Source organism: Agelaius phoeniceus, chromosome 2 (genome assembly GCF_051311805.1).
Source record: "Agelaius phoeniceus isolate bAgePho1 chromosome 2, bAgePho1.hap1, whole genome shotgun sequence".
NCBI lineage: Eukaryota > Metazoa > Chordata > Aves > Passeriformes > Icteridae > Agelaius > Agelaius phoeniceus.
Genome location: NC_135266.1, coordinates 99,189,479 through 99,216,794, shown reverse-complemented (window position 1 = coordinate 99,216,794; position 27,316 = coordinate 99,189,479). Strand labels below are relative to the sequence as shown.

General features: G+C 39.7%; 1 protein-coding gene and 1 long non-coding RNA gene across 9 annotated transcripts in view; one reads left to right on the top strand and one right to left on the bottom strand.

Moving 5' to 3' along the window:
• The window catches only part of BBX (BBX high mobility group box domain containing), a 149,193-nt gene that overhangs the window by 81,614 nt on the left and 40,263 nt on the right, over window positions 1-27,316 (top strand). For all 8 annotated transcript variants that reach the window (XM_054627799.2, XM_077174393.1, XM_077174394.1 and 5 more), the window contains 7 exons: window positions 929-1,127; window positions 6,546-6,613; window positions 12,540-12,620; window positions 14,802-14,882; window positions 20,255-20,335; window positions 23,586-23,666; window positions 25,661-26,570. In XM_054627799.2, coding sequence (XP_054483774.2) covers window positions 929-1,127; window positions 6,546-6,613; window positions 12,540-12,620; window positions 14,802-14,882; window positions 20,255-20,335; window positions 23,586-23,666; window positions 25,661-26,570 — 1,501 coding nt within the window. The remainder of the gene's footprint in view (window positions 1-928; window positions 1,128-6,545; window positions 6,614-12,539; window positions 12,621-14,801; window positions 14,883-20,254; window positions 20,336-23,585; window positions 23,667-25,660; window positions 26,571-27,316) is intronic.
• LOC143693402 (uncharacterized) lies at window positions 10,365-16,645 on the bottom strand. The gene is made up of 4 exons (XR_013181049.1): window positions 16,511-16,645; window positions 14,401-14,469; window positions 10,700-10,872; window positions 10,365-10,482 (listed from the first exon to the last, which is right to left on the bottom strand). It is a non-coding gene; the product is annotated as an uncharacterized LOC143693402 (long non-coding RNA).

Sequence of the window (27,316 nt, the reverse complement as noted above, 5' to 3'; positions counted from 1 at the left end):
CAGCAAGTGCTGTACACCCCTATCAGTTGTTAGGCAAACATCTGCAGCTGGAATGTGTGGCATGTTCCTCTGATTTGCCAGTTCTCAACTTTGCATAGCAGCAGATGTAAAATACTGAAATGCGGTCTTTTTTTTTACTGTTAACGTTCAAAAATCTTGGTTTAATGTTTGGTGTTTTGTGAATAAAATAGATCCTGGTCCTTTCCCCCACCTCCCAAACTGTGGGATCCAAACCCTTTCTCCCACTGCCCATGTGTAGTTTGGCTTCCTTTGTTTTGCTGCCTCATACTAAAAACACAGCAAGCAACTGAGATGTGTGCTGGGTGCTCAAGGCCAAAGAGTGTTTTAGATGGTCACAGTTTGTTTTATGCAGCCAATACAGCGCGGTACATTTTGGAAGGAACACTGGGATGGTGTTATCACAGGACACTGAATATGACATTATACTGGTTGCAATTTGGTTTTGGTGCCTGGTTTGGGAAAGCATATACTCATATTCTAAAATACAGAACTATTCGAGAATTAGTGCAAGTTAAGGCATCATGCTGCATTTATTGCTAAATGTGGGTTTTTATTTAGTTCAAACTAGAAAGAAAACCTGCAAAGAATTAAAGTACCTGTTTCTCAGAGCACGAGCATACAAGCACTGGGGAGCAGTTGGCAGGATCAGAACTTCAGCCTGCTCTGGGTAATAAACCCTCAGGAGAGGAAAGAGAAAACCCGCTTTTTAGATACAACTCTCCTTATCTTAATACTTCTTCTTAGCAAATTGTGTTGGTGGTTGGACTCTAAGCATGTGATTAAACTGTTAAAAAATCAAGATATTTAAGGATTAGTTACTGTATTAAATCCTCTTACATGCAGTGTGCTCTGGTTGCCCTGTGTAGAGTATCATGTAATGACTGGTAATTTCTCTTTTCTTTTCTAGTACAAGGATGCATTTATGAAAGCAAACCCAGGGTACAAGTGGTGCCCCACAACCAACAAACCTGTGAAAACCCAGGCATCCAGTGTTACAAACAGGAAAAAGCTATGGGCCATTGCATCAGACTCTGCAAAAGACTTACCTAGCCCAAGGAAAGTAACCAAAAGTGAAGAAATGCCACAACTTAACTTTGGGATGGCAGGTGAGATTCCCATCCATGGTACTCAGCTGTAGCTCTGGGGATGTGGTATTGAAACTGAATTGGGATACCTGATTTCTTTCCTACACATGGTCCTGTAGTGTCCCAGAGTAGTTTGCCAAAACTATAGTTAAACCTCTGTGTATCAGTTTTCTAAAATTTTCCGTAGTGCATGATTTATTTTCAAGATGTGAGGCATCCTAACTCTTAACCTCTGTAGGGCCCAGATTTGATTGATTTTTTTATTCCAGTTTATCTGCTGTCAGAGACTTCCATTCTCTGGTTACTCTGGTTAAAAAGGAAAGTGCTGATTGTGTGCATTCTGTTTCTCTGTCATAGAACGCTGTACTCTTTTAAGTAATTTACTCTTTGCAAAAAAAAAAAATTATGGGTGTCTCAAGTTATATATGATAATCTTGTAGATTAATGTTTTAGTGGGACTAACACTTTTGTATTTTCATCAAGGGAAGCATAATTTAATTTCACTTAAATGTGCTCTTTTGCCCATTGTATCTCAGAGGAGCAAATTCTAAACTTCTAAACATTTGGAAAAAAAATAAAAGAAACATGTGAAGAAGTATAGGTGGAGTGCCTGAGCAGGTGAAAAGCAGATAATCTCTCACTGATATCCATAAATAGCAGAACTGTTGTAATCATGACCTTGAAATACAGGGACATTAATGTTAAATACTGGAAGCTTAAGAACCTAGCAGTCAATGTTAAAAAAAAAAAAAAATTCCCTGCCATTGTTTTTTCCTTTTGTTTCCCTTGGGGTTTTTTGTGTTTTGGGGTCTTTTTTGTTTGGTTGGTTGGTTGGTTTATTTTTTTGCTTGTTTAAAGTTTCAGATGCATGAGTAGTTATAAAATTAGAAACTGTGTCATATCCTACCTGGTTTATGACAGGTGTGTAGCAGATAGGACTTCTCTGCTTAGAGAGATTGTGAGCTGGAGAGTAGAAAATGGTTTTATGGAGCAAGTTTAAAAGAATGAAAAGGAATAAAGAGGCATGTATATCTTAGTGTAGTGCTATGAAAATGCCTGTAATGAAATTTCTTCTGGCTCTTAAGGAACTGTGAAATGTGATCAAAATAAGTGTTTCATGCTGCATAGTTCTGATATACGGGAGAGCAGTTCGAAAAATCACAAACCCCTTCAGACCATTCTGCTTTTGCTTTTAGAGTCATTTCTATGCTCCTTAAATATTTATTGACTTAACACAAAGAAAAAGTAACAAGCCTTAATCTACCTCTCATCCATCCCCCAGTGGTCCTGCTGGGCTATCCTAATGTCAAGTTTTTGCGCACAGAGGTCTTGAATCAACACCTGTCAGAGTAGGGGACAGAGAAATTAAGAATTAATTAGAAACTAATCCATTGTTCTATTTATAGAGCCATTTATTTCTGAAAAAGTCCTTTAGTGCTACCTGTGATAGTTTGGTTGGTTTTTTTTTTTCCTGCAGGCTGAGTCAATGAGTGTAGTAATTCATAGGATCTTGCTCCAATCCTCATGCCAGTGAAGGTTGGCAATATCTTGGGTATAAGAATACCTTATAAAATAAAGACAGCTTCTGACAGAGATGTTAGCAGCATCCACATCATGACAAGTGTACCATGCCAAATGGATTACTGCTTTGTCAACTATATACCAGTTCACGCTATATATGTTTATTGGGCTCTTCTCTGCTTGACTTCAGATGATAGTTCAATTCAACTCTCACTCTTCTCCCCAGTACAATCTCTTTAAAATCCAGGCTGTAAACTATCTGATGAACTGAAATGTAGCTGAACCACCTCAAAAACACTTTTACCTTTGAAATGCCACTGATTCACTTGTATCTTCGAGGCAGGTAATTTCCTCAAGACAGGGTTTATACAAGTCTAGAATCATGCCAGGAAATCTGTTTTGTTTGTTGGTCATTGCTAATCATGTCTTGATTGCTTTTTGTGTACTATATTTTACTTTGGAAAATCTAATATGTAGACAGTAAGATCTTACTTTGTTTTTGTAACTCCCATACAAGCTGTTTCTGTCCTTTTTTTTTGGCTTTACAAGAATAACCATGCCACATTTAAGTTCGTTATGCTGACCTATATTATATCAAGAAACTGAGGTATGGCATCAGCATTGGGCTTCTGACCTGCAGACCCACTAGTGGTGTCCTTGATCATCCAGCTGGGAAGCTGTAATTGAGCATGTTTTTCTCATGATATGGCTCACCTGTGTAGGATGTGGGGCAAAGAGCACTGCTGTTTGCAAAAGCTTTGCCCTACAAATGTGTGAGATTCACAGTACTTGCATATTTTTGCTTCAGAAGAAAACCATCCATGCCAAAATGCTTTTTAGTGAGGCAAGGAAGAAAGACACTTTTAGAGTAGGCTATATCCCTATAGAAACACAGTTTGTTTTTCAGAAAGAAGCTCAATTATGCACCCAGGTAAAAGTTGGTTGAAGCTAGTTCCTGCTGGCCTTCTTCCTGCTTAGTACTTCCTCAGTTTGTTGTTTCCTCTGACAGAGAAATGATGAACAAGCCAGCCTGCTGAGTCTGTAACCAGCCCAGTACTAACAAAGTATGTCATTCCCAAACAGAGAGATAGTTTTAAGTTTCATCAATATTAAAAGCTGTTGAGAAAGTCACGAATCGCCTGCCATTCTGCAAGTCAAATGTGTGTGCTATTTTCCCAGTACTGTTGATTTAAGAATAAATTCTGTAAAATATCCCTTAAAATTCTTCTACATACCAGTAAGCTCCTAGTGCCAGAAGAGAATATTATTGTGGTGAGAAGGCACTATAAGCAAAAGGCAGTATTTGGATATGTACATTTTGTCTTCCCTTAGGTGAAGTTATTTTGTAATTGAAAAACTTAGTAGAAGGATTTTTGTTTTTATCATGAACAGACATCTAAGCACCAACCCTCTGCTACAGCTGCAGCTTAAGTGTTCAAGTTGTTTAAGCATCACATTAAACTTTTGTTTCTAATTCATCTGTCATTTTTCCTTCCTCCTAATTTTTATATTTAAATAAACAGTTTAAGTATTTGCTTACTTAGGGAGAAAAACACTAAACCACACTTCCATCTTTATTCTCTTATGATAAGCTACTTAATTGAAAGGCAGAAAGCCAAAACTGCCAAGAAGATATTTAGAAGAAATGCAATAATTTTCCAGTTGTAAACTGGGTGTTCTTGAGATGGCCAAAGCTGGGGAGGGGGAAAAGGACCAACAGGTAAGGATAATAAAACACAAAAGAGCAGCTGGGAGTCATCAGGGTGATGCCTGCATGAGAAAGTGCTATACTGCAGTTTGTCAGGCAGTGTTTTCAGGACCCCCCTCATCTGATGTGGTTGCACTGCTGGTCATCCATATACAAGAAAGACAAGCTGCACCTGGGATAACTGCAGAGGAGAGCTGTAGGAATTGCTGAAATTATGGGCGATGGATGTGCTTTATGACATTGGGAGATCTTGAATTGTTTAGACCAAGAAAACAAGTGGAAGAAGAGTAGGAAAAGTCCTGTAAATGCAGAAAAGGGAGATACCATTTAGGGAAACAGTTACTAATCTTAGAGATGCGAGTACCAGAAAAACATGTACTACCTGGCCTTGAGGATATTTAAGCTAAAACCTGGAAGAAAGCCCTTAATGCTTAGAAGATTTTTATCCTGCAAACATCTTCCAAAGGGAGTAAAGAAATAGAAAACAGCCAGCCAAGGCCTTACTGTTTAATATGGGGCTCAGTAAGTTTATGGAGGACCTGGAGATCTCTTCCAGTCTCTCCCTCCTCCAAATCAACTGCCTGCTCAGGCATTATCTTTCAAGATATGTGTTAACTTTTCACTTCCTAATTGCTCTGATGTCTTCTGGTTTGAAGGACTGAATGGTTTCTGATCAGCTGCTTGGATGGCAAAAAGTGTTGTAGCTGATAGGATCACTTCACTTATGAATTGTGTTTAGATACTTACTGGCCCTTCACATTTTCTCATTTTCTGTGTCTCTTCCTCTTACTAGATCCTACACTTCTGCTAGTGCCTTGTCTTTTCATAGAAGTGTGGGGTTTTTTTCCTTTTTAATTTAAAAAGGCAAACTTCTTCAAAAAACCTAAAGCCTCTAAAACACATATGTTCTATGTGTTTATTGTGGTGAAGGAAAAAGTTAATTCCAGTTGAATACTGGGTTTGAAGCTAGGTGCTATTTAGGATGCCTGTTTAGTACTGTTTAATAATATGCCACTCTTCTATCCATGAGGTAGTGAATGAGCCTGGTTTATTTACATTGTTTTCCTCTGTTTCTAAATAGAAACCCTTCTAAAAGACTATTGGAAAAACTTACCTTGGGAATGTTAGTGAGAGATGTTGTGTGCAGGAAAACTTTGGGCAGCATCTGTGATATTGAATTAAACAGCATTGATGAGTATTCCCATGAATTGGACTGTGATCATCTGTAGCCCTAAACTGTTTGGAGGTTTACAGGTACAGGTTTGGCCCATGTCAGCTGAAAAGATTAAAAAAATCCACTCACATTGTGGCTGTTGCATGAGACATTTGGCCACTGTGTCTCCCTGTCTCTACATGACAGTGTTAAATCAGGCGCCTGCATTGCTCCCAAGGCATTCTCCCAAAATCAGACAATTAGTCTTCATAGTGATGAAGAGCAACCACTGTTCTGAGTGGAAAAGCTACTCCATGAGTAATGCACTGTCAGAGTTTATTGCTTTCACTTCTTGTCATTTTCTGAGCTCCTGAGGTGCAGGAAGGCTAGAGGGAAAAAGCTGTCAGTACCAAATACTTGGAGAAAGAACATTTATATCTCCATTTTACATTCCTCAATTATGTATTGTATTGGCAGGGCAACAAGTAGGCAGGCAGCTTGCCTGGCCAGTGCTTGTGCTGTTCTGGCTTCATGCTTCAGAGCTGTCAGGCTGGCACTTTTCACCACTAAATACAGCTCTAAATTATAGACAAATGAAAATAGAAATTTTGCTTCAGAGCTTGATTGTGTTGTTTTGTTCCATCCTTTTATTTGTTCAGTTGCCAAGGAAGGAACCGCTTCCTTGGTAGGAGCATCCACCAACTTACAAACCTGAGCATTATTAGAACATCTTTGTGTATATTTATGTGTGAGATCATTGCAGTTGCTGTTTTAAAGATATTCATCTCTGTAGTACATAAAACCTTTGGCAGTAGAATTGTAAATCCATGCAATGGGGTGTTAAGCACACAAATCCAATTAAATCCTTCAAACAGCTTTGAAAGCTTTCCCAGAGGGTACAGAAATGGTTATTTGTGATTCTCTTGAACTGCCTTTTATGGCAGCTTGCTGAGAGTGTCTGTGACAAATAGTCTTCTGGGTCTTTAGTGGTGCAAGTGGTAGGTTTTTCAAACAAGCAAATGAATCAACTTAAGACTTCGTTTTATTCTTCTAACAGATCCTACACAAATGGGAGGCCTGAGTATGCTGCTTCTAGCAGGGGAACATGCACTTACTGCACAAGAGGTAAGGAACTCTCTTCTCTCCCTTACCATGAGCTCTCAGTCTAAAGAGCTTGTAAGCGGAATATTTGACCAGTGAGGAATTAAAAGTTCAGGACACACCTCAGGTAACTTCAACTGGGAATGAAATGTGTGTCTTGTATCCCAGCTGTGAATGTGGGTTGAGCATAATTTAGTATTAACTCTGCTGATACTTGAACATACCAGTCAAGCCTGGCCTATGAAGAGAGGTAAAAGGGTTGAAATACTGTGTTAACAAACAGTTGGTTTGCAAACTTTTCTGGGCAGGGATTCTATATGCTTGTGCAATGGCACACAACTGTGCAAAGGCCACACAACTGTGGCCTTGTCACTAACAGATGAATAAACAAGTAATTTCCTACAAAGTCAGCATCATTGTATATACATTCTGAAACCCTGCAAGTGCTAACAGGTAATTGAAGTATTGCAGTCTGCTCCTATTCACTAAATCATTATGTCTAAAAAGAAGTTTGTAGTTCAGTTGCCATCCCAAATGTGTTTTTACAAAGGAATCTGGTAAGTGTTTGTGTATATCTCCAGTAGTGCAGAGATCTCTGGTCCTTCTTTAGATTAATATAATCTGGTTTTTAGGCCAACTTTGAAAACTGTTCAAAAGGTGGCTTCTTTGTTGGATATAGTAAGTAGTACTGCCATAAATCTCTAGCTCTAGGAAGGAACTCTCTTTTGGTGTTGTTGTTGGTTTTATTGGGAGGAAAAGTAATAATTAGCTTAATCTACATGTGTAGTGCATTTGAGATGTATTGCTTCTGTACTGCCAGGGCTCCTCAATGCTTTGCACACCAGTTTTAGCCATGGAAGTTTGTGCTGTGTGGGTACTGGCCTTCTGTGCTGCAGCATGAAAAATAAGAAACATTCAAGCCAAGTTGACAGAGAAATGAAAAGAAATACATTATTTTGTGCTAAAATTATACTGTCCTTCTCAAACTTGTAGTCTCTCAGCTTGGAGCATACAAGCTGCTTTTACTATGCTGTTATGTTTAAATGTGAGGGAAGGTATATTGTAGTCACAGATATTGCATTCCTTTAAAAAAGGTCTTTGCTATGACCTTGAGAGCTGAGGTGACTTGATTCTACAAGAGCCTCAGTAGTATGATTTCAGATGGCAGTGTAGGAACAAAATCCACATGTAGATTTAGAGTCAAATCAAAAAGCATGTTGTGTGATTGTTTTAGTGCATAAAAGTTCTTTTAATCAGAACTTTCTTATTTTGAGCAAAAGACATGTTTCCTGTGTGCCTCAATAAATCCTGGTTTTCTCAATAGAAGTGTGCAATACAACTTGTGATGAAATATTCACTTTATGTATAAACTACACTCTACTCTTCTGGGCCTGTAGTCTTCTTTTGAAACCTGGCCCTCCACATCAAAGAAGCAAGCTGTGTAATCTGCTTTCCCCAAAAATGTAGAGCAAAATAATTGTCATAAATACAGCCCAGACAAAACTAGTTGGGGGATTGCTAGAGTTGAGATGAGCCATAATGTAGCCCATACTTAATAATGAATTACCGTATTTTAATTGTCCTGCCCTACCTGAGAAGTGGTTAAGGGACAGTGCACTTTCCCAGGAAACTGCACACCTCTGATTCTTTTTGAGGGTCCCCTTTGTAAAATACCTCCTCCAGATCAACTGGGGAGATTGGTATTCTTAAAGAGACGCAAATGAACAAAGTTCAGTCCTCCTCATTGTGTGTTTGCAGGAGTTAAGTCTCCAGCTGTGTGTCCAGGTGCTGAGAGACTTTCTTGGTTTCTTTTGTGTGGCAGCCCTGGTGCGTCTTCCATTTGTCCTTTATTTTCTTATGTTTCAGTGGTGAATCAATACAGAACAAATATTTCTTGGGCATGTGTTTCTCAAATGCAGTAATGATTCTAAATCTGTTCAGACTTAGATAGTTGAACAGCTCTTCTGTCTTCCCACCCTCAAGCCTGTAGACAGAGGATATGTAAGATGGTCATCTTTGCATGCCTTTAGGAGAATCTATGGTTGGATTTCCATGCTTATGATCTCACACTTAAACCAGCATCTGGGAGGTTAGCAGGACATACTAGGAGGTGGTATGACAGACTCAGAAAGCAGCTCAAAAATTCATTGTAGAGCTGAGAAGCTGCTTTGCTCTTGAGGGGAGAGGAGGAGTCAGTTGTGTTGTATTAGAGTTGGTGTTCGTATGGGAGAGAATATGGTATACTAAGGTGACTACAGAGGTATGGTTAGTGAAAGAGGTTCAGAAGTTGCTTTATTATGGAGAATCTATGTATTGTTTTTATATGTGAGTATATATTTATATACTTATATATATATTTATATATTTATATTGTACATCTAAAGCCTTGGCAATTTCAATTTTTAGAAAAGGACAGACACTGCCATATTTTAAAGAGTGGTCTAAATTATAACATGTAGTCTAAATTATCATGAAAGTGTGTGTATACACTTAAGATACATGTACACATATATGATTCTTAAACTGGGGATCTGCCAGACACAGGATTAGCTGTCACATGCATATTGACTGCTGTGGGTATGTATGATTATCCACCCTCGGGTAGCCTTGTAAGCATAAGTCTTACATATTCCTACAATTTTAAAGTTGTTAACAGAGGAAAGGGCAACACTGGCACACTTTTGCTCAGCACTTGAGAGAGGGTGAAGGACATTGTACTTTGAGGTCTGCTAATCCAATGAAAAGTATTCAACATCTGCTGATGTTCTGGCAAGTGTATGCTAAATGAATGGATAGGGGTTTTTCAGGTGAGGAGTTTAATCTTTAAGTTGTCAGAAGCCCAGATGTCAGGTAACCAAGTGACCAGCCAGCAGGAGGATGGGAAGAGGCACAACAGTGATATTTACAAAATTGTTTTGAGGCTTCAGTTGCAATCTCTGTATGTGGCCAGTATGTTCCTGGTTTTGCAAATTTTTGTAATAGATTAGAGAGCTTCTCTTCTGGTGACAGAATCCAGTGGTGGTGGGTGATTGATTTCTAGGCAGCAGCTGTCGTTACTAAGCAGATAGGCAAGAGAAGCTACAGACCTTACAGGCAAGGGATATGCACTGAGTTTCCCCCTGCATTTTGAATGCTTTCATCCGTTACACAAGACAGTGGTGTGTGAGCATATTTTACTGAACACCTGAGCAGAGATGCCTGACGGATCATCTCCAGCTGCTGTGGTTGTGCCAGGCAAAGCCCAGTCCTCGCCGCAGGTTATTGGCAGCAAGGCTGAAGCCGGGTGAGCAGCGCTCCTTGCTTGCCCGTTCGCCTCCCTGCACATTGCCCGTACTCGTCCGTCAGGCCCTTTCCTTGCCTTACAGCAGCACCTAGTGGGCTCTCGGTAGGTTACTGCCCAGGAATCCCGACATCCGGAGCGGCCTCCAAAGCCTGCCTGTCTGCCGGCGCTAACGCCTCGCAGCGGTCAGGGCGCGGCCGGCCCAGGGATTTCCACCCTTGTTCCGTGTGATCGTTTCAGAGCAGGTTGTGGTAACCTGCAGGGAAAGGAAGGCCTGTGGTTTCCTTCTTTTTGAGAGCAAAAGGCTGTCTTACATGTTTTACACAGACTTTGCAGGGTCTGTGCAAAGTGTGAATCAGAAGTGAAAAATCTCTCAGTGCAGCTCAAGAGAAGGCTTGGAGGAAGAAATAGGATGTTGAGGACATTTTATTAGAGCAGGAAATGGGATGTACAAAATGGCACTATCTGTGCATCTGCTCTTCTGGTAATTATTTTAATGCTTTGATCAGGTTCAGCCTGGCAAATGGTAGAAGTCGTGGAGATAAGAAGTTTCCCACAGGTCAAGAGTGTTTGGGGAGCAGCAGAGTAGAAGAAACAAGGTCCAATTAGTGCTCTGCCAAGTAAAAGCAACAGCATTAACTTTTTAAGGAGTAGCAGAAATTGATAGGAAAAACATAGTGGTTCCAACCACAAAACCTCCACTGAGTTACTGAGCACCAGCAATCTGTTCTCTACACACAAACCTGTAGAAAACTGGGCTTCATACCTCCCACAGCAAGTGGTTCTGGTACCACCAGGTGTACAAGCTGTGCCCAGCCCGCAGCACATACCCTCCAAGGCAGCGAGAAGGCTCATCCTGAGTGTCTGACAGCACCTGTGTTGTGGGGGCTGAGCCCAGATAGCCCCTCTTGGAAGGGGACTTCCACTCCAGCATGGTGCTCCTGGGGTCCATAGCTCAATGGCTCCAAACTCAGAGCTAAGTGGTATAAAAGAGCTGGTTGAACTGTAGAAAATATGGGAAACAAGTCCAAAATTTGGTTATTCTTTTAAGAATCCCACCAGTGCAGTGGCCTAAAATAACCAAGTGAATACTCAGATGTGCAAGCAGCAACCTTACATATTTGCACCTTTGCAGAATCTCAGATCTTTGGAGATGGGTCTCTCAAAAGTAGCCAGATACTTTTCTAGTAGTAGTCCAGACTACTGTTGAGGCACAGATGTTTTAAACAGACTATACAGAAACATGATAAAAGTCAGTAATAACCATTACATCAGTGAAAACAGTAGCACAACCTACTAAAAAGGCAGAAGACAGACATTAGAATTGCATTCTTTGGAGCCCTTTGGATTGCTGTACTCCCATAGTACACTGATGAAACATCCTGCTCAGTGTTTAACAGGAGTCACTGTTGCTGATGAGGTTTCTGGCAGGGAAGAAGTAAGTTTGTTTGTATATGTAAGCAAATTGTCATATTGGTGAATTTCCCCTTGTCCTCTGGGTTGCTACGCTTGGATTTTGTGTTTCCAGGGGAGCGTGGGTAGCAGATTCCTGAAGGCAAATGCTGCTGTTGTTATTGCAGTGCTTCAGGATCTCAGACAAACAGCAGCAGGGCAAGCTGCATGAGCTGTGGGGCTTTGTGCTTACTACCAACAGGTGCAGTCAGTAGCTAAATCTCATGTGCTTTCACCAATAAAAGCTGTTGATTTACTTGCTTAGGTAATGAATAAGAAAAAGCCCCACATTTAATTTTGAATTTGTTAAGTAAACTGAAATTTTGAGGGGAAAAAAGTTGTTAGGGAAAAAATTTCCATCCTGTTATTTTTTATCAAATCTCACAAAGCTTCCTTCCTTTTTTTCTGTTTCTTACAAGCCATGTTATATACCTTATTTTATACTAACAGTACTTCATTCTCCTAGGAGTTACACATGTAAATCTTTTACACTCAAATGTGACACTTAATGAATGTACCATATTTGATAGAATTGTTTTACAGAATAATGCTTGATTAACACATTTCTAGCTAATAAGAATACCATGGCTAAGATGTGTTAATTCAAATAAGGCTTTTGGTTTTGAACAGTCATTTGTTTGTATTTTGTTTTCAGTTATAATGACTTTCTTGCACTGCTTCTCAAAAGCACCCCTAAAATGTATGTTTAGGTATATGATTAGAGAAATTTTAGGCTTGTGCTACCCTTATCTACTTATTTTCATGCAGTTATGATTGGAGATTATTTTTCTAATTAGTATTTCTGTCATCAACTGTGTCTTCAAAATATTTTTTTACCTTCTATGTAATCTTACTCTCAATTATAGCACAAATTACAGATATAGCAGTGTTGATAGCATCACCAATACAAGATGGTTATGTGTGTAGTCCAGTATAATCCATTGAGTATTCTAGTGTATAAAACTATTCTGACAAGTTCAGAATCATAAAAGGAGAAGAAAAGCCTGGTATTTTTGTGGTCTTCTTTTCTAAGACAGTTTTCAAATGTATTATAATGGGTGCTAAACAATGTTTTCATCTGTAAATATGATTTAATCTTTCCAGGACTGTGAAACATTAGCTTGCCCTTCTTCTCTTAAATGGTTTCTTGTGCTCACTGTTGTTTTTAGCTTGAGGGAAGCACCTTTGAGGTCTTACCCTGCACTCTCCTTTTTTCAGGTTTCCTCCAGTACTTGCCAGTCTGATACATCTAATTCTACAGAAGCCTGTCAGAAGTCATCATTGTTTCAGTTTGCAGAGGTGAGTTTCTTTAAAAGGGTTTTTTTTCCTAAGTGAATCCTTTTAAGAAGCATCTGATGTCCAGCTGAAAGAAAAATCAAATGTCTTTAACTAAAATTGATGTTTTTATTTGTTCCCTAATTTTTGGGTTTATGCTGTTGAATCATTTATCAGGTTGGTAAGACTTGAAGTGCAAGAGAGTGTGTTTGGGACCCTGGTGGAAACCCAGGTGCAATAATGGAGCACCTGGTTTAAGCTATAATTTGGAGATATGTCATTCCTGCACTTAGTTTTAAACTAGAGACTTATTAACTAAGGTTTTAACTTGTATTTGGATGTTTCTAATCTAGTGTGGCTGCTTTAGTCATTGGCTCCATCAAAAATCATTCTAGTTCTTGACTCTCCAAAATTTTCTTCTAGAACCACCAAACAGCTCTATGCAAGTGTGCTTTGATTTTGCAGTGTACAATATTTTTGTCAACATACTCCAGTTATTGCTAGAAGTGTAACTGTGGTGTGTGTGTTATTGCTCTTTTTCTTTGAAGAGTTTCATCCAAGTCTTAATGGGTTTCATAGATGTAAATAACATGACAAAAATGAAATTGCAAGGAACTCTAGCCCTCTGCAAGCATCAGTTGTTTCTTGAAATAATCATAATACATGACACAGAAATATTTAATTGTATAGATACTGATTTTACAAGACACTGGGTAGTTTTTAAGTAAGTGTATATGGAAAGAAATTTTGTCATAGTGAGGGCTTTTTATTACCTGTATTCACACCAGCTGTGAATTCGACTTGTGTGTCTTTATTACCCATTGCCTTGTGCACTTTCATACTCCTCCCTAAAAGATCATCACTTTGGGAGCAGATGCATTGCAATCCTAGCACACAAGAAATGGGACTTCTTTTTCAGTTGGATATTTTAATATCAGTGCACAAGCCCTTGAATTCCAGCTTAAGATCTGAGTCTTTCAAATATATTAGAAGTAAATTGGAGCACTGATCCTTTATTTCTGATTAAAGATAATGGCCAGAGTGAAGTAGATAACCTGTAATTAGGCTCTTAAACAGCCTGCTGGCTTTTCTTGTTAGGAAGAGGAAATGCCTGGTGTGCCAGCAATGAAAAGCAATACTTAGATGCTTCTTAGAATTGGTTAATTCCAGTATCACTTACGACACTTTTGTGGTAATGATTCAACATCCATCTTCCCATATTTCTGATATGCTTCTGTGTGCTTATACTGTCAGTAGAGTAATGTCTTGTATTGAATTTCACTGCTGAATCTTTTAAAGAGTAAGACAAATACCAGCTCACATAATTGTTTCAGTTCATTTTACAGTGCTGAAGGAGGGAAGTGCCAGACTCATGTGGTAGTAGGCAGGAATTGTGTGCTGCCAGATGTGCCCTTGCTAAGGGTTTCTGACCTCAGGCTTTTCCTTACCCATTGAAGAAAATTTTTAGTGGGTGCCAGGAAACAAGCTCACCTGCACTGCTAAAGCATGTGGTTTAGAAGTAGGCTACTGATGATCAGTAATTAGAAATGCAAATTAGCTAGTCTTATTTTTCAAGGATGTTAAACATCCTGTAGAGAGGGTGCACCTAACCAGTGCATGGTAGGTATGTGTGTCAGTGGCAAAATAATTGATACTTGTAGTGAAGTCCGACATTAATCAGAGGTGTCATTTGCAGCAAAACTAATTGACACAAGTTAAACTATGAAATGCAGTTACCTTAGTGTGGGGGATAGATCTGGTAACACAAAATACCTGCGCACATTGTGTTTCTGTCCGCGCTTACCTTCCGTACTAAGTAGCAATTTGTGCTCTGTCATCACCACCATTCTGCAGGCTCAGGTCTTCCACTGAACTGTGAAATACAATACAGTGTTAAGTATTTGTTGCTAGCCCTTCTTTGATATATCAGCAGGCAGAAAAAAAGCCCTTCAAAAAAAGCTTATTTTGTAGATTCTACGAAGGATTTTCCTTCTGAAAAGTAATTCAAGATTACCATTTCACAGATCACCTGTTTATGTGTTTCCTGGAAAGCAGATACTGTTTGTTCTAAGGGTGTGTTGGAACTTGTTTGCATACTCTGGAGTACCAGGAATCTTTTTATGACAGATTATAAATTTAGCATGTTGAAGTGTGATACTGAAACTGAACAGTTAGGTAATACAAGCATAATTGTTTTCCTGACAGATCTCTTCCAACACCTCACAGCCTGGAGTCCTGGGGGCAGTAAAACAAACGGAGGAGTCTGCATTGTTTCAGTTTGCTGAGGTACAATGGCTGAATGTGGTGGGGGAGGATGGGAGGAAGCAAGGAACCGGTAAGAGTTGCCAGTGAATGGCTGAGCACCCTGTCTTATCAGAGATTCCCATCAGGAGATGTATATCTTCCTGACAGTATTGTGTTAAGAAAACCGTGGGGTGAATTACCAGTGACTGGATGAGATGTTGGCCAGTTCTACCAGCTGAGAGGTATTGGGCTTGTGAACATTACCTAGCCTTCCATACCCAAAGAACCACTACAGAGTTACTATCCAAATGGCCTTTTAATTTACATCTAGGAAAACAGCAATTAAAAGACATTCTGAAATGACACTGCACTGTCTGTGGAAGAGGCTGCAGCAGGGCAGAATGGTGATTGCCCTAGAGGCAGGAATCATTTGGAGAATCCTTGCAGGTCAAAGGAAGCTTATCACAGCAGCCACAAGGATATTTAACAGCATCAGTTAAGTGGCGACTTACCAAGCCTATCAGTTCCCATAAGTACATAGCTTTTCTGCCTTCCTCCACATATTGAAGATTTAGAGTTTGTGAAATGCTGCTTTTAGGAATTTCTTCTCCCATGTGTTGAATGTGCGTCTGTGAATTGACTTTCACACATTTACTCTTCTTGCCCATTTGGGGGAGTCTGATACTGCTTGCAGAATCATTCAAGGCACAGGTGCATTTTGTGTGTGCCTGAAAAGGCTGGGATTGGAGCTGGTGCTATTGCAGAGGAGCATAAAGGGATTAAAAGATACCCTGATTGTTATTCTGTGTGTCACACACTTCCTTCTGTGTAATGTTGAGCTAATTGTCTACTGTGGTTTTTTAGCTTGGCTGGAATGGGCCTTGGTGTTTTTCTTAGGGGGGCCAAGGAAGACAAACCAATTTACTAATTCAGGTGCCCAAAAATACCTGGCTACAAACACTCCTATAAAAGATACAATACAGTTAATAACTCTAATCATGAAAGTGTTTTCATGATTGTAAACCACAGTTTTGAAAGTTAGAAGTCAATTTGCAAAGCTCTTTTGAGAAAATTAGAATTGAGCAGGATGAAACTATGTGCTGAAGCTAGACTTTTAAATCAAGTTAAAAGATACAAACTGGAGAACATTTTGTGTTAATTTTATTGCAAAATACTGGAATAATACTGTAAGTGAATCTGCTAACTTAGTTGCAAAAATCTCAGTCATTCTGGGTATCTGCAGAGTTGAACAGAGTATGTATTGCATTTAGTACAACATTCCTAAATTGTCACATAAAACCTGGCTTAGCCATACTCTCAGAATTTCACAGAACCTAAAATCATTTCCTCTCCTCACTGAACAAACAAAATGACAAACCTGAAAATTGTCATACTGATGTGATAGTGTGTTTAGTTGCATTCCAGTATGCTGAGTGAGCTTTGGCACATTGGAGTACACCTATGAATCATCAAATATTAGGTAGAAGAGGTGCTTAGAAAGTTAATCAGGATTTACTGAGGACAGTTTTAGAGTCAGGGTTAATCTCTTTTTCTTGTAAAAATATTTAAATGTGTGTGCAGTCTGGAGGTGTTGGTTTTGTTCTGTGGCTGGAAATAGGAGACAGAAATCTGGTCAAGAGAAAAAAAAAGAAAAAAATTTAAAAACCCACCTTGTTAGCCATGGTTATTCTTCCTGCAAAACCTTAATGACAGCGATGAACATCATTTTTTATCTATAGCAGTAGAGAAATGGTGTTTTTTCTTAGCTTGTAGCCTGATGATTTAATTTAGGTTGCTCCTGGGGAAAGTATTGAGCATGTTACAGAACCTCTTGAAGCTTTCTCCCCTGCTATTAAAGCTGCTTGTGCTCTTTCAGCTATAAGGGCTTTCATTTGCACAGGCTGTCTTTGTGAAATTTGGCAAAAGTCCTATTCCTTACTGTGCCACTTCTTATTGCATCTTGTCTATATGAATGCATTACTGCATTTCGAGAACTAAATTATGGCAAGCAATTTGCAGTGGGCTGCTGTCAGCAATGTACAGTGCTACAAAAGAAAAAAGAGAAGGAGAGAAAGTAGTTATTTAACCAGTAGCCAAGTAGACCTGTGAAGAAATGTGAAGTGTGCTCTGGTCTGATGTGCCTGGAGACTTCTGGCAGCCATCCCAGCTCAGTTTTGGTTCTGGCTGGGTGTTCCTCATATGTTGCCTTTCTCTTCACCGCCCTTGCAGCAGGGTGAGTAAAAGTGCTTCTTTGTGAAGACAGTGATCCCATTGAGTAGGTTTGTCATTTAAAACAGACACCTTTACCCCAGGAGTACAAGTGCCCTGTCACTCAGAAACAGCTCATTATGTGTAGAGTAGCATGGGATTCTTTTTGTCTTTATAGCCTCAGTTAATCTTTCATCTGGTTGTCTAGCCCAAGTGCTGTAGTTGTCAATTAAAGCTGTTCAGGATATGCCTAATGAGGCCTGCCCAGTGACTTGCCACAACAGATGATGAAAATCCTGGAAGCAAGACTTCATTCGGTTCTGTGGGTGCACAGGCAAATGCCTTGGAGGTCTTCAAAGATGATGTGACATCCTCATAAGAGCTTTTTGAAGTTTGGATTGTTGTCAAGTTATGCTTTTGGCTTTCTCATGCTTCTGACCTTGAGAGTAGTTGGCCCTACTTTTGTCCTTCTCATTTGAACCTGTATGGAAAGGCTGTGATTTCTGAGCAATGGGCTGTGTTCCTTAGGGCAGTGACTGTTTGCAGGCTGTCTGCTCACAGGGACTGGTCACTGTCCCTTTCCTTGCCATGAGAGGGAAGCAGAGCAGATGGGACCCCTTGCTCTCATGGTCTTACTGCATCTGTGTTTGGCAAATGTGAACAGATGGTAGTGATTGCTTCCTTGAAAGATGAGTACCTCTTGGATTTACTTTCCTAAACTCTTATTCATTACTAAAGAAAAGGCTTCTGGGGTATGGAAGCAAAAGAATTGCTAGTTGAACCATCTTTAAAATAAAATGAATCCACAACCACCAAACTCTTTGCTTTCAGCAGCTTTTCTAAATTTTTTCTTAAAGTGATGTAATTAAAAAGAAAAAAACAAAACCAGTCATGTGCAGTATGCAACAAGGTGGATTTTTTTTTTTTTTTTTTGCTAGTCCAGCATGTTATTTTCATTTAAGATAAAAAGCATGACTCAGGAGGATTTTGTCCATGCTGCATTCTCACATGCTCACTTTGAGAAGGTTTGCTCTGTGTTTATTTCTGTGCAGAACAGGAAGTTTGAATCCAAAACTTTTGATCAAAATACCTTGAAATTTGGAGTGTAAAAGCTAGTGAGTGTTTTCTCTTCCAACTTCCATATGTAAAGCTGTAATCTTCCCAAGTAAAGAAAAATGTATTTGCTGTTTGCCCACATACTGAAATTATTAAATGTTTGTGTTGGAATGAAATGCCTGTTCTAGAAGGAATATGAAAAAGTAGTTCCAGCTACTTTTGCAAACTAAAATGTAATATAATAGCTAAAGCCCCACCTGTATTGTAATAAAATATAGTAACTTGATCCTAATGATCCTCCAGTTAAAACTCTACATCAGTAAAGGGCTGTTTGTGGTTGTAGTACTGGGGATTCTGATTATTTTTAAATCTGGGAGATGTCCTTAAGACAGGGAATGGGATCTGTAACCTCACTGAGAGCTAATTGATCAGCCATTCTTTTCCTTCTGATGTTTGGCCAATAACTTCATCAGAATGAGTTACATGCTTCTGTCACTTGCTGTTTGTTTTCTTAGCTCTTTAAAGGTTTTTGGTTTTTTTTCTGAGATGAAGTTTCTCCTTCCTCTCTTTCTTTTAGTACTCTAAAGATCTCACATTTTGTTAGGAGCACCTATTGTCTTGTCAAAATTTCTTTACTGTTTCCTCACTTTCTGCATCAGGAGGCAAGATATGCCTGTATATTCTCAAGTTATAATTCAGTGTGTGTGGGTGTTGTTCTAGCCTTTTTCTGCCATTCATGTTATGCAGAAAAAAATCATTGAGATGAGCATTTGTTAAAATAGAAAGATAAAAAAGTTGAAGTGCAGTGTACAAGATCACTTAGTCAAGGGGGGTCCTGAGCAGGTTCACTGAACTGTCTCAAAGCAAAACTAGGATGTTGAAATATTTCAGTTCAATATTAAAAATTACTGTTGGTGCACATCTGAGTATTATTCGCTGTACTTAAATAGCTTTAAGTGAAATGGATGTCCTGGATTTTGGTGGAGGAGGATGTGGTGGGGAGTGTAATATAAATTCTTTGACAGGTAATTGAAAGATAAATTCTTCAAATAACCTAGTTCAAAAGAGAGAATTTATTACAAGGAGAAAGGCAAACATGATATTTTTTGCATCTGGAAGATCATAGAACCATAGGATGGTTTGAATTGGAAGGGACTATAAAGCTCATCTTGTTCCAGCCCCCCTGTCGCATGCAGGGACACCTTCCACTCCATGACGTCTCTCAAAGCCCCATCCAGCCTGGCCCTGAACACCAGCTTCTCTGGGCCACCTGTTCCTCACCACCCTCTGAGTTAGGAATTTTTTGTAATATCTGCCATAAACCTGCCCTTTTTCACTTTAAAACCATTGGCCTTGTCCTGTCACTACCTGCGTAATCATGGTCCTAAATGTGATTTTTGTAGTGAGGGAGATACCATAGAAACATGGATGATTTTGTCTCAAGGCTTTTAAAGGCTTCTAAGTCAAATACTACTATGCAATGCTATGCCAAAAAAGGTCACATATCAGAAATTTCTTGCATTTCTGAATTCATAATGCTGCACTGGAAAGCAGGTCTTAAAAAATTTGGCTGTAAAAGCAATTCCCTAAAGTGGTAATGGTAGTTATTTACTTATCAAAGGTGCTGGCACACCAGCAGCTCTTTGGGAGGCTAGATTTAATCTCCAGATATAGGTCTTATTGCCTTTTTCATAACTAAAGAAAGTGAAACAAGAACTGCCTGTGAGGACAGATGGTCCTCTTCTATGTCTAAATAATGGGAAATACTGCCCAGACCTTCTGGGAGAATTTAATTTAACCTTAACAACTAATAGGGCATATTTTTAAGCCACAGGTATGATTTGTTCACTTTGTCACATAAAACTTATGTAAAACACACAGCATGACAGAATATTAGCCGTGGACAGTTATAAATATCGAGTATCCGTGAACATAATCTAAGGAAGGAATGTGGTATTTGCTTGTGTTCCTCTGTTTTCTACATATCTGTTAAGTGTTTCTTGGGTGGGGTTGCCTGTCTGAAGTAGGGCCTTTTGCCAGAAAGAGCTAAAATTTAACTAATCTCTTATTTTCCATTCTTTTTTCCCCTCCCTTTCTGTCTTTCCTGTGTGCCACTGAAATATTTTCTCCTCTCTTCATTTGTAACCTAGATCTCATCAAACACTTCCCAGTTGCCAAGTCCTGAGCCAGTAAAGCACTGTGGGAAGTCGGCACTCTTCCAGCTGGCAGAGGTAAAGTTATACCCACTAGTGTCAGAAGGGGAGGATGTGTATAACTTTTCCACAAAAAAAGTATGAATTGTTTAAGGTTTGCTCTAGTACCAAATTTCGTGTTTCCAGAAACATAAATTAGTAAATAATGACATACCAAGAGAAGTAGGCAGTGGCTATGGTCCCAGGGACCTAGTCTTTTAGACACTTGTGAATGTGCTTATTTTCTTAGAGACAGCACAGAAAGTTGCACTTCTTTTTGGGAAAGTTTGCTTTATAACAGTAATAAAAACAATGCTCAGGAGAACAGCAAAAATAGGAGATAACAGTATTCTTAATGAGGAGCTGGATACCAGGATTAAAAAACCAAAGCTTTAGTTATGATGATTGGAAGGTACATTGCTTAATAATCTAGGACTGAGAATAGGGAAAGGTCATCAGGAATCTGCATGAAGAGTTGGAAGTTGATGCAGTGTATTAAATTCAGAAATTGGCAGCTGTCAGCAGTAATCAAGAATGCTGGGTCGGGTTTCCCCAAGGTCCTAGAAATTCTCTGTGAGTCTTAAATATAGCCTTGTAGAGGTCTTCTCTTTGATATGGATGATTCACTCAAAAATCTCTGAGGTTTGATGTGCAGATGCTATTCTTTGTGATGATTGAAAGATGAAGATACATGCTGTATTCCAGACAAATAAGGAAGTATGCTAGCATGTTACTTGTACACTTCTTTTGTTGGTTTTTGTTGTGGTGTTTTAGTTTTGTTTCAAATTCACATCCTGTTTCAGTAAAGAAAATAGTTCTCTGGATCCTCTCTAGTTGCAGACAGCCCTATATTCTTGCTGGTGAGATCAGTCCCTCTCAGGAAAAAGGCAGAGGTTGGAAGCATTGAAATGAAAGTATTTCATGTCTTGTTCTAGTCTTGCAAGACTGTGGCTTTATAGGAATTTATGTGAGTGGAAGAAAATCTGCCTTACTGTACAGGCAGTCTCTGGCAGTAGCAGAGTTTGTGGCTATGTGCTCTATTGCCAGCAGTGCCTGTGCAAGGGTGATTACACCCAACTGTGATCAGTGATCCATAAGGGTATTTGGCTGTTGCAGCTCTGGGCCAGCAGAAGAGCTGGTAGGATTTACTCAGGGACACCAGAAGTTTCTAACATGGCCTCTAACAGGACAGCAGCAGGCTGAGTAGTGCTGTTCTGGAGTAAGGATTATTGCCGTGTGCAGCCTGATCTTTAGAAGTCAGCATTGGAAGTTGTGATGCGACCATGAAGCTTGTGAAGCCCTAATTTAGTAGGAGGACAGATGCTTGTCCACAGGAGTGCACAGTTTGTACTGCAGGTGGCAGAAAAAGCGAAGCTAAGTCTGGCAGCATGGCATTGTGTGTTGGATAGGTTTCCGTGATCTCTCAGTGATTGCTCAGATGGTGTCCTGCAAGCCTAATTTAATACACAAAATGGACGTTAAAGGCTCTGATTCAAACAGGGAAAAACACAGCAGATGTGCTAGGCACATCCTCCATGTCTCTAGCTCTTGTAGGACATCAGTGCTATTGATTTTTTTCTTATTTTTTCCCCAGTTTTGGAGATCTCTAATGTTGGATCGTAGTTGAATAAATGATATGTGAGAGATTCAGCTTGAATTTTCAGATGCAGTTCAGTCCCTGGTATGAAGCATCCCAAATAAACCATTTCATAATCACCTCAAGGGTGTCTTAGGTTTGCAAGTGGATTTGGCAGACAGCTTGCTGTAACTCCAAACTGCAGATGTTGTGCACTGGAGGGGACTACTGTTTTCATGCTGCTGGCATGGCAAGTGTCTGGTGCGTGGGAGCCTGTCTGCTTCAGCATACCACACTGCTCTGCTCCTCCTTCATCTCTTTGCTATGTAGATTAAACAATTTTATCTTCTTTTTTTTTCACCCCTCTTCCCTATCCCTTCCTTTTTGATATTTCACAATATTTCACAGATGGTGATTAAAATAAAATGCAGAAGGGGGTTTAATTATTTTCTAAAACTTCTGAGGATTTCTAAGTTTCTACAAATGGTTGGAGCCACTCTGCATTTGAAGCTTGGGAGGTTGTTGCTGTTCAGCTCTGCTGAGTCCCTTGCTGTGTTTAGCCTTCAGTGCGGAGGCACGAGAGTAAGGGAGGCAGTGCAGGAGTGGAGCATCACCTCACCAAGGCAAGGAGGCCACTGCAGAGCACTAACAGCACCTGGCTGTCAGCAGCATGTGGAGGCCTGAGCTCTGATGATCAGAGCTTGGGAGGCGCTGTGAAGAGCTGCACCTTCCAGATGTAGAGACAGTGTTGGTTTTTGTTTATTTCCTTTATGGCAGTGACAGGCCAAATTCTGCAATTGACTTCGTAGGCCCATGTTGATTGAGAGCAATGAAAACTGAGTTTGTGGGCTCAGGGAGAGACAAAAGGGTGTAAATATTTTGGTTCCCCAGTCCCTTATAACTCCACATTCTTGTGCAGCCTAAAGAAGGGGGTATAAGAAGCCCATAAGCCTGGTCTGAGATGATGGGATATGTCCTTAAAAATACAACATTTTCTTCAAACTAGTGGCCAATCCTGATACTGATACTTTAAAGTTGTTTAGAAAAAGATAATTTCCTTTCACCTATTTCAAAACTGACACAAAATACTCTAAAGTACTGAAGAGGATCATGGCCTGATGCAGGAAAAAGATTCTTGGAGGATAATCATGACAGCCTTCTTTTATTCTGAGGAATACTAAATATTACCAAAGGCTTGAGGGCTTTTACTTAACTTTGGGTTCAGAGCATCTCTTTTATATGAGTCCTATAGGACACCAGAAGGCAATATCATAACCTGAAAGAAATAGCCTCCTTAACCTGTGATAATGAAATAATTAAAAATTTTGGAATCCGGTGTCCTGCTAAGCCTTTAAAAACACCACCAGCTGGGCTGCATGCTGGTGTAGATTGTTGTTTAACTGCTGGAGTCTGTTCCTGTGTGAGAGAGCATGTGTTTCAGTTCATCCTGTTCCTCAAAGGGAGTCCTGACAAAAAAAACCCCAAATGTGCAAGTATCATTTAGTGTACAGTGGCGTTGTCCACCAGAGCAGTGTTGGAGTGGGTTTTTATTCGTACCAGCATGCACAGGTCTATACTTCTATTTTAGTATATAATCTTATTAATGAATTTTGGGAAGAGGGGAAACAATCTGTTGAAAAGCTGTGTCATAAACATGAAAGAATTGGTAGTGATCAAAGAATGTTTTATTTGTATTGATTTTTCTCTCCATAGATTTCTTCAAGTACATCCCATTCAGGACCTTCTGATTTAACAAAACAGTGTGGAACATCAGCATTATTTCAGCTGGCAGAGGTAATACTAAAATACTGGTGACTAATTGCCCCAGGTGCAGTGGGATGGAGAAGTTAAAGCTATTGATTGCCAAAGTCTGCAAGGTTTCTTAGTTTAGGCTTTGAGGTCTTTAGGGCTTAGCTGAGGAACACAAATAGTTGAGAGAGAGGACTGGATGACTGTGTTATGAAATTCAGACATTGCCATTACAAATTCATGTTAATGGTTATGCGCTGCTTTCATTTATTTTTGCTTTTCATGCCCATTTTATTTTTCAGGAGAACTAACAGGTCAGTAACTTACATAGAAGTTCTGCTGTGGTACTCTCAGCAGATCTTCCTTCTGGGAGCAGTTAAAACCAATGGCACTTTATTGAAATTTTGCCTTTTTTTGTTTCTAAACAATTTTTTAAGCTTTCCCAGTCTTGAAGATTGTTTAATTAGAAGTTTATTTGCTGACAAGACAGAGGTCACTTCTTTTGTAGCCACATCTGTAGCTCTGTACTACTGGCTACTGCAGAAAAAGCAAAGGTATAAAAGGAAAAAATCCATTGGCTATGCAATGTATGTTGAATTGACAAAATAGTCTTAGTCCAGCGAGCTCCATCCTAAAGATTGAACTTTAGCTTTTGAAAATCACAGGCTGTGCTTAACATTTCAGTGTGGTAAAAAAGTCACAGAAATACCTTTGTACCAAGAGCCCACATCAGCACAGTTGTGGAGTTCTCCTTTGCCTAGTCTAACCTGCTTCCCAATAGATACTGTGTGTTGCCCAAGCTCTGGTGCTTTACAGTGCTCAGCTCAGCTTGTCCTGAACCAGATCAGTAATTTCTACCTTGTGCAGCAAGAATTTTGGAAACCTGCTACGAAAACATCCCAATCATTGGTGTTATATTCTTACATAAATTGGTATGAGAGACTTTTTTAGTTTGCAAGGAAGAAAAGCCTTGCCAATTTGAGAAATCTAAAATGGACCTAAAGAGAACCCATGTGTCTCGGGGAGGTATATCCATACTGACCACATGGCCTGTGGGCTAAGCTGCGGGAACCTTCTGATGTCTGGTTCAAAGCAAGCCTCCTCCATCTGGTTTTGCTCCAGGTGACTGGTTGACATTTGTTCTAAAAACAAAACTGCACTGGGAATTCAGCTTGGGGGCTTTGAGAGAGGACAGTAAGAACAAAGCATGTCTTCCCAAGGGCTGTTGGTTGGTGCCGTGAAGGACTACCTTCTGTAGATGTGTCTGCATAGCTTGCAGGTGATACAAAACAGAGAGGATCTCCTAAGTCAGTGCTGCAGGAACATGGCAGTTTGAGGACCTTCTAACGGTTCTTTTTCTGAATATCGATGTTCCTCAGATAGTATAAGGATTTTGGTTTCCATTAGTGTTATCTCCAGGAGGAGATAACCATGGCAACCACCGCTGCTTTGCAGTTTTTTGCAAAATAAGTCTGTGACATGAGAAGAAAGATTCAGAAGGCTTTTTTACTACCTTCCAAATAATTTCTCACATTCAAGTAAAAGAAAATAACCTCAGGGAGATTCAGTAAACATTTTTTCCCTTACTCCTTCAAGGCCATTTAGAAAATGGAGAAAGGAATTGTATCAGGGACATTTGAAAGTTGAAAGGGGAACGGATGTGAGATTCCAAGTAGATTGTCTGTGGCAGTAGTCAGAGATAACTCTGTTCTGTTGCATTTCAGATATTCTGAAAATCTGTCTAGCAGTGGATTTCCAGATGATATAAAGAGCTTTAAAGGAAACACCACTGAGATCAGTTGGGAGTCTTTTTCTATTAGAACAATGAACCTACCAGCCTTATTCCAGCACTTAGCCCTCATCCCATTACATCAGTTTCAGCATGTCTTCAGCCTGTTTTTCAGTACTGTCCTGTAGCACAGTTTGTTTCCTAAACTAAAATGCCAGAGAGATTCCCTGTTAAATGCTCCTGCTAGTATAAGTAAGTAATGTTAACAGTTGATGTTTGTTTCATGGGACTGCTTTTAAACTTATTTTAGATGTGCCTTGCTTCAGAAGGAGTAAAAGTGAAAGAACCTGGGAAAACAAAAGTGGAAGCACTGGAAGATGAGGAAGGGGAAGTTTCAGAGGACATGGAAGTAGAACAGGAGAAAACAACAGTAAAAGACTCCAGTAATAGAAAAGTAGAACAATCAGAAAAATTGCAAAACCCAGATGAAACAAAAGCTGAGGAATCAGAAACTGCAAAATGCAGAGATTTTACTAGTCTTGCAATGGAAAACAGTCCTTTTGAGAGAAAGGATAACACAAAGGATCACATGTGCCGTTCTCCAGAGCTTTTCATGAGTGACATGACTATCCTTGGGCTAAAGCCAGAAAAGATAAAGAAGAAAAAGAAAAAAAATAAGTTGGACCGGCACACAAATGAAAAATCCACCCCCAAAAAATCTTGTAAAAAGAGGCAGTCCTCCGAGTCGGACATTGAAAGTGTAATGTACACAATTGAAGCCGTGGCCAAGGGGGACTGGGGTGCTGAGAGACTTGCAGATACTCCCCGCAAAAAAAACCGCCCTGTCTCAAATGTGAAGGGAAGCATGTTGGATACAAAATCACCAAAGAAAAAAGTGAAATCAAAAGAAAAGAAAACATCAAAGGAGAAACCAATGGAGACCACCAAAGAATCCAAGCCTCCCAATTTCCTTAGTATTGAAGCCAGCAAGGAAGTACCATGTGAGGCTCCTGATAACATTAAAGTGGAGCCACTGACCCCAACAGAGGAGGTGGTACCCCAGAGCTTACCAGAACAGATCAAAACTGAGGACAGTGACTGTGTTAAAAAGATAGAAACCTGTGGCTCCAGGAAATCAGAGAGATCTTGCAAAGGTGCTCTTTATAAAACTCTGGTGTCAGAGGGCATGCTCACATCTCTGCGCGCTAATGTGGACAGAGGTGGGTGGCTTTGAGTGTTTGTTTACAGCGTGAACTGCAAAAGCCTGCCTGGATTGGGAGGAAAAGCAAAAATGCATGTTTAAGCTGGAGTTTGAGCAGTGTGCAGTGGGAATATTGTGTCTGGTCACCTGCGATGCTAGGGACAGGTGGAGTGGCTGGGCTCCCTGTTCCAGGGCAGGTCTTTTCTGTAATCTGTGTTCCTGCTTACCTCACAGACTCATAACTGCTCTATTTTCATCTTTCATGATCTGAGTTTTAAATTCTTGGCTGAAGGCTTTGTTGTTTAATTTGTCAGCCTTCTGGTAGATGTGTGCAGGACTTGTGATGTATGTAACCCCGAACCATTACCTTGTTTCTATATAAACAACTCTTGTGGTTGTGAGCATAGTTCTCAATCCTGCAAGAAGCAAATGTGCTCTGGTTTTGCTTTGGTTGTTAGATTTGCTGTAGGCAGTAAGTGAGAACTCTTTATCCTGTGGAAGGACAAATTTGAGATAATATCTGGAAGCTTTCAGTGAAATGTCTGGAAGTGTATTTTTCCAACTCGTAGATTTATATGTGTAATTAGAACAGTCAGAAAAGAAAAAAAGTAGTTTGTAATTTAGGGAAGCTTATTACTGTATATCTCTTCATCTCTTTCTTCTTTATACCTTAAGAGATCCTGACTTTTGAGATAGTCCAGGAAAAGACAGGAGAGGGGATGCAGAATAGTTGTCAATATCATCATTGCCCAGTTTAAAATGAAA